The 7,391-nt window shown below is 37.5% G+C and overlaps 1 protein-coding gene across 4 annotated transcripts in view; it reads left to right on the top strand.

The window, feature by feature from the left end:
- Positions 1-237: 237 nt before the first annotated feature.
- The window catches only part of LOC102026279 (band 4.1-like protein 2), a gene marked incomplete at both ends in the record, with an annotated part of 27,238 nt that continues 20,084 nt past the window's right edge, over positions 238-7,391 (top strand). For all 4 annotated transcript variants that reach the window (XM_013510185.1, XM_013510183.1, XM_013510184.1 and 1 more), the window contains 3 exon segments: positions 238-390; positions 890-987; positions 5,153-5,325. In XM_013510185.1, coding sequence (XP_013365639.1) covers positions 238-390; positions 890-987; positions 5,153-5,325 — 424 coding nt within the window.

Here is a 7,391-nt window from a genome sequence, read left to right as displayed (position 1 = left end):
TGTCCTATACTCATTTGCAGTAATTGTTTGGCAACTCCAATTCACCCCTCGAGATAAATAGATTTAAAGTGTGTGTGTATGTGTATGTGTTTTATACTGGTGCCATTAACTCATGTAATGTCACTAAAATTTAAACACCTGTTTCCATTCTCAGTTGTGCTTTGAGGGAGCTAATTAGCCCCTGATCTGTATTTCTTTAATACCTCTAACTTTGGTCAAATGGGTTTTACTTGCCAGGACTCAGAAGGCGTGGACATCAAGCTGGGTGTGTGTGCTAATGGACTTCTCATTTACAAAGATAGACTGAGAATCAATCGTTTTGCTTGGCCGAAAATCCTGAAAATTTCCTATAAGCGCAGTAACTTCTACATTAAAGTTAGGCCAGCAGAGGTAAGCAGTGTACACTTAGCATATCTAATCAATAGCGTGGTGAATCCTTTTCACTGATGCCTTAAGAAAAATGAACCATTCTTTATTTTTCTATGATAAAAAGGTCAGGGTTCTTGATAAACCTGCATATGCAAATTCCTATTGCTAACAATCCATAATACTACGTCGTGCATTAAAAAAAAATAGAAGCCTAGCACATTGTATGTGCTCGTTTTTTCCTGTTGAGTCAGTGAAGTGGTGGAGAGCAATAGAAGGGTGCTTGGAATTCTGGTGGGCAGTGAAGAATAGTTGGTTTGTGTGAGTAGTTAACACTTGCTTTTCATGGACAACACTGTTGCAGTCTATGAAAAATTCATTTGGTATGATTTTATTGGACATATCAATGTTTACCTTGGTGAAGAAGAATTTCTTCTTACAGAACCAATTAATGCATGTTTTTGGGTAGCTTCTCATCAGTGCCTAAGGAAATCTGCTGACTTGTTCCATGGATTCATTGCAGCTAGAACAGTTTGAGAGCACCATTGGATTCAAACTGCCAAACCATCGGGCAGCAAAAAGGCTATGGAAAGTGTGCGTGGAACATCATACTTTCTACAGGTAACTTTACAGGCTGTCCTGGAATCGCTGTTGGTCCTCCGTGTACACTGGAGTGTGGCAGATGCATCAGCCCCTGCCTAGGGTTCCTTATTCTTGGGTCTACATCTCCTCAGTCATGTGTAGCCCTGTTCCATGTCCTTTTCTGCTGCCTGAGGCCATGCTGTGACTTGCCTGCAGTTGTCCATAACTCCACTTTCTCCATCACACAGCCCTTCGCCTGCTGCCCTTCTGTCACTCATCTGAGGTTTGATTTAGGTGGATGGTCTTACCAGCTCCCTCCTGGCTTCACTTCTTGTCTAAGCCAGCCTGAACCCTGTGATCTGTCCTACAGGCTGTTTTGTCAGGAATACTCAAACCCCTCATGTTCTTCTCTTGTTTGTACATCTGCCTTCCCAATCTGCTGGTGCTAACCTCACCTGTATCTGTGCTGTCTGGTGCTGCCTTAGGTTCATGTATTCCTAACAACAGAGGAATTGTAGTAATACAGTTGTGTGGATTGATGCTATTGCAGATAATTTCCAACATTAGCTAGATCCTTGCTTCCAGTTAGCACACCAGTCTTTCTCTAGCATGCACAAGGCCCTGGGTTCAGTCCTCAGTGTCACAAAAGAAGAGAAAAAAATAAGGAAGCCATTTGATGGATTTCGATGGTTTTAATCACAAAAGGTGCAAATGGCTTCCTTTTTTTTGCCACCAATTCTAAGTGCTATATAGGGATTAATTCTTTTAATCTTTACAACACATCTGTGGGACAAGGCCTATCATCTTTCACATAGGGAAAGCTGAGGCACAGAGAAGTCAAGTAGCGTGCCCTGGTCACATAGATAATAGCCGATGGAGTTAGCATTCACACTCAGCAGTGTGGTCCTGCTGCTCCAAGTATTGTCCTGTGCTGTGCTGCTTGCCTGGTGCATCTATCCTCAGTGTGTTTTCTTACATTTCCCACTGCCTCTACCCCCAGAGCCTTGAGTGCCCTAGGCAAGAGCTGTGTCCCTGAGCTAAGCCTCCTGCCTGTTATTTTTCTTTTAGGGTCATAAGCAAGGATAAATGCAAAGTCCTTCCAGCTCGATAATAAGCTGTCACTTAAATTTGGTATCAAAGTAATCCCAGGGTCTTACTGTCATCGGCTATGTTAGAGAGAGAGCTTCACAGAAACCTATGTCCTGGCTATGATTAACTCTAGTCATTGGTGAAGGGGGGTTTCTTAAAATGTTCCTTTATTTTCTGTAGATAAATAATGATAGTTTATAGCAAGTTTTTATGAAATTAAAATGTTTACTGCTTAAGCAGTGAAATATGTTGAATTTCTTTTTTTGACATCATTACCTAGATCGCTTTGCTCAAGGCCTTTAATACTCTATAAAAGTTGTTTCTTTTATGTAGTTTTTGTATCCTCAAAAACTGATAGGTATCTTGTAGTGGTTTTTATGTTACTAATATAAAGATAGGGTCATGATGCAGGTCTTGATGTGGAGAATAACAGTAATTTCAAAAGGAAATAAGAGATCTTGAAGTAACAGGATTGAAATATTTTGTTGCTTGGCCTACATTTTCTTAGAAAATTTATTTGTATCACTTCTGACTTACGTCACCAAAAGAATTCTTTTGGAGGAAACTAATAAATATCTAGTGTTCCATTCTTTTTGTTTTGTTTCCACAATTACTTAAAAAATTATTTGTCATGAGAAAATTGTATGTAAGCTAATAATTTTGACATGTGATCACTAGTGTCAAGTAGGCCAAAAGTTTTTCACACCAATTTAAAATGAAGTAAAAATCCATGTAGCTTATGACTTTTCTTCTTTTGCATTGTGGTATATATTTGACTTTTAAATATTTTCCTTATATTCCTTGGATTTCTTTTTTTTTTGTAAAATGTCTTATACAAAGTGAATTAATGGATATTTTGATATGTATTTAAATGGCAATCAATTGTCTGACAATCACCTTGACACAAATAAATTAGACTATGGAAACAGTAGTAGTATGGAACTCTTTTTACTAGACTTAGCTGTTGGGCTGGTTAGCTGCGCATTCCAGCCTATACAATTGGGAGGTTGCCTTCAGAATTGGGAGAAAACCCACAACAAAACCAGCAACTCCATTGAAGGACATGACTATTATTTTGTTTCATTAAATGAAGACTCAACTATTCTGTAGTAACTTTTGCAGTGTGCATGTGTCATAAGTTGCAGGGCTTACTTCTGCAGTGCTGTGACTGTGCAGTGTCAGGAAAGGAAACACTGCAGAGCTGGCCGCAGTGCTGTGTGCTGGTAGTGATAGCTGCTGGGGAGGATTGCAAGCTCAGCAGTGTGAGATCAGTCGAGGCAGTATGGCAGGACCGTGTCCAGGAGCGACTGGGGCGAGGGCAGACGGAGAGAACACAGGAGGGTGGGCGTGTCGACACGTTGTCTTCCCATTGTCGGGACTGCAGTTCAAGTGTTGCCATATAGTAAAAGGTAAAAGTAGACCATAAGGTCCTCCTTTGCATTTATTAAGTACCTGCTATCTAAAGGTCCCAGTACAGATACCTGAAGTTACATAAAATAAAAGAATAATTAGAAAGTTAGGAGATACTAATGGAGGTTTTCTTAATTTTCTTGAGAAATGATACATTTTCTGATATTTTTAAAAAAATCATTTTATAAAAGAAGAAAGTTATTTTTGAAAAGATGTAGCCTTTTATGTACATATTCTTTAAACTATTTTCCTCATTCTAAAAACAGGCATCCTGTTTCTAGTTTTAAATTTCATTTTGGCAGTTTTCTTTTGGGTTATCAAATGCGTGCTTCTCCATTGAACTGTTCTTTAAAAATCTCCCATTTCCTTTAGTTGTTCACTCAGTAACTACAGAGTATCCTTTAGGAATAGTCAGTGTAGTTCTCAATCTCTGCACTGATGAGCTTGTCAGAGGTGCCCCCTCTCCCTTACAGGTCACCGCCATCTGACAGGGCATCCTTGGATCCTAGTTAAGTGGATTGCTAGGCAGGGAAATCCCTAGTAAACTCACCAGGAAACAGTGCAAGGTGAATGACCACATTTCTCATCCCTCCTGTTACTCACGATCTCAGTGCTGGGCCTTTTAACTCCTCTGTGCCTCATTCCCCAAATGGTAGAAAGAAACAGTTTAGAACATGGGTTGGATTCTCTTCTGAGGGTATTCTGACTTTCTGATTTACAGTTATGCAACTTTTCCAAAGTACAATGTAGAGCCCTGGACACTGTCAGATTGCAGTTTCTCAGCAGCATTATCTACGTCTCCTTTGAAAATCTATTGGCAGGAAATGAGTGAATACCGTTTTGAGAATCTTAAACTCATCATGTCTTGCTTCTCCTTGATTTGGATCTCTTTATTATTAGTCTAAGCAGAATGAAATTTCTAAAAAGATGTGCAGAGGTCTAGAAATAGTTGAAATCATACAGAACTTTTAAGAATTTACTTCCTTGGAAAAGTTTTGGTGGGGTTCTCCATGTTCTTGAATTGTCAACTAAAGTCATAATAAATTGTATAAGAGCTCTAAGATTATCTTTCAGTTAAGACTTTCATCAACTCTTGATAAAACAATGAAAACAAGGCAGTTTTATTTGTATTCCAAAGAAGATTGGCTTATTTTCTGAAAACCTAAGTCTGGAAGTATTTGACGTTATGAACCTAGGGCTTACACAGAATTGTGCTGGCAAGAAAGAATGTTAGTCATCTCTGTGGATCCTCTCTGTGTGCTGTTCTTCATGGGAAAAGATCATTTGATGGAACAGATTCTTGACTGAGATGTTTTTTCCCAGGAGAAATAGGCATAAATATTAAGAATTGCTAATGGTAATGGATTGCTACTTGGCACTTAAACCTAGGAGCAAGAATTTAGACATATGTGTTTATATAAATGAGTTAAACTATTACAAATAAATAACCCGTGATGCACACTGAGAACAGCTGCTCTTATGGTCAGGTTGAGAAAAACATTATTCATGAATACATGAATGTAAATTTACACATCACCGTCATAAAAGTACATGCATAGAAATGTTTATCCATAATGTTCTTTTTATTATAAAGTTTAAGTAACATTTTTGAGCAGTCATACTTAAATGAGATATTAAAATATGAAGTTACAATTTTTGAATTAAATAAAGTCTAATTGTGTTTCTCTCCATTTTACCCCTGTAGGCTTGTGTCTCCAGAGCAGCCACCAAAGGCCAAGTTCTTGACCTTGGGGTCCAAATTCCGCTACAGTGGCCGCACCCAAGCACAGACTCGCCATGCAAGCACCCTCATAGACAGGCCAGCACCACATTTCGATCGTACATCTAGTAAACGGGCCTCCAGGAGCTTAGATGGAGGTAAGCACTATGATAATTTCAGATTACATCTATCTTTCTCTAGTCCAGTGAGGTCAGAAAATGTTGATCTAGTTAATAAGATCACTAGAAATACTCCAGAACAGTGGGAGCAAAACTGTGGCTTGCATATTACTTGTTTTTCTTTTAAGTCAAAAGATGTTCATGTGTAAGTTGATTTTTCTAAACTAAACCCTCAGTATTCCTTTTTAATCTTCTTAATGACAGTGTAATTTTAAGGGTTTTTTATGTTAACATACGTACTTTATTAGCTGAACACAAACATTCTTAGCATCATCAGATTTTGAGTTTTGAAGCCTAAGAAGCCACACGTTTGTAGTTTTTTATTGTTGGCATATCTTTGCAATGCATGATTACCTTCATCTTCGAGAATTGATATATATATGCACATCACATCTTGGTCATTTTTACTTTCCTCTTCACCTCCCTCTGTTCCAGATCCCCTTCCCATCTCCACAAAGTCTGCCTCCTATTTCCTACCATCTCTCTTTTATTTTGCTCTTTATTTGTATTTAGGGTTTCTTGTATAAGAGAAACGATGCAATATTTGTCCTCCTGTGTCTGTCTGATTGACTTTACTGGCATTATGCTGTCAAGTTCCATCTATTTTCTTACAAATTTATCCTTCTTTATAGCTAATACTTGTATGTGTGTGTGTGCGTGCGTCCATTTATCTGTTAATGGGCATATACACACCTTTCATAATTTAGCTATTACGAATTTGCTGCTATAAACATGGGAATACATGTTATCACTATAATATAATGCCTTTAGCTCTTTCAGGAAGGTGCCAGAAGAAGAGTAACTGTGTCAAGTGGAATCTCTGGTTTTATTTTGGGGGTCTAATTTTTGGGAATTCTTTATATATTGTGGGTATTAGTCCTCTGTCCAAAGTGTGGCTGGCAAAACTTTCTCCTCCATCTTATAGGTTTCTTCACTCTGTTGATTGTTTCCTTTGCTATGCAGCAGCTTTTAAAAATATTTGTATAATCCCATTGGTTGATTCTTGGAGTTACTTCTCATGCAACTGTGGTTCTGTTCGGGGAGTTCTTGCCTATGCCTATGCCTCCAAGAGATTTACCTATTTTATCTTTCAACAGACTCAGCATTTCTGTTTTTATATTTAGGTCATTGATCCATTTTGATTTGATTTGAGTACAGGGTGAGAGATTCTGCATATAGAGAACAGGTTTCCCCAGCACTGTTCGTTAAAGGTACATCTTTTCTCCATTGTATGATTTGGGCCCTTTTGTCAAAAGTCAGAGTGTTGAAAGTGCATGGGTTGTTTCTGCACCCTCAGTTCTAGTCCATTGGTAAGCTTGTCTTTTTTTGTGCCAGGAACACGTTGTTTTTTTTCCTGTTCCTCTGTGAAGTCCAGGATTTGTGATGTCTCTGATTTTGTTTTTTTTGTTCAGGATTGCTTTTTGGATTCTAGGTCTCTCGTGGTTTCATATAAGTTTTAGAATTTTTTCTAGTTTTGTGAAGAAAGCTTATGACATTTCAGTTGGAATTGCATTAATTCTTTATATCATTTTTGATAATGTGGCCAATTTGACAATATTGGGTCTGCCTATCCAGGAACAGTGATGTCTTCATTTTCTAATGTTCTCTTCTGTCTCTTTTTTCAAAGTACTATAGTTTTTGTGGTAGAAGTCTTTCACTTCCTTGGTTAGGTTATTTTTTTTAAGTATTTAATTGTTTTGAAGGATAAATGGAATTGTTTTTCTGCTTTTTCAGTGGGTTTATTGTTGGAATACCCGTTTCTTTTTCCTGATTTTAGAGTGAGTGGTTTTATTTTTTTTTTTTTCAAGATCCTATTCCTTTATTTTTTATGTGTTTTACAGAATTTTATTTAACTTTTAAAACTTTTTTACTTTTATTAATACTGTACGTGTTTGCAAGTACATAATGATTACCTTCTCTAAGGAATTGGTACATGTACATAACACATTTAAATTCTTTTTTTCCCCTTTTCTCCATGCCCCTTTTATTCTTCCAGCATCAGATTCATTTATTTGTAAGACCATATAAAGTTAATTATATATATA

This window comes from Chinchilla lanigera, unplaced genomic scaffold (assembly GCF_000276665.1).
Source record: "Chinchilla lanigera isolate Chin_1 unplaced genomic scaffold, ChiLan1.0 scaffold00333, whole genome shotgun sequence".
NCBI lineage: Eukaryota > Metazoa > Chordata > Mammalia > Rodentia > Chinchillidae > Chinchilla > Chinchilla lanigera.
Note: the sequence above shows the minus strand (reverse complement) of the source record. Positions and strands in the feature narration are given on the sequence as shown.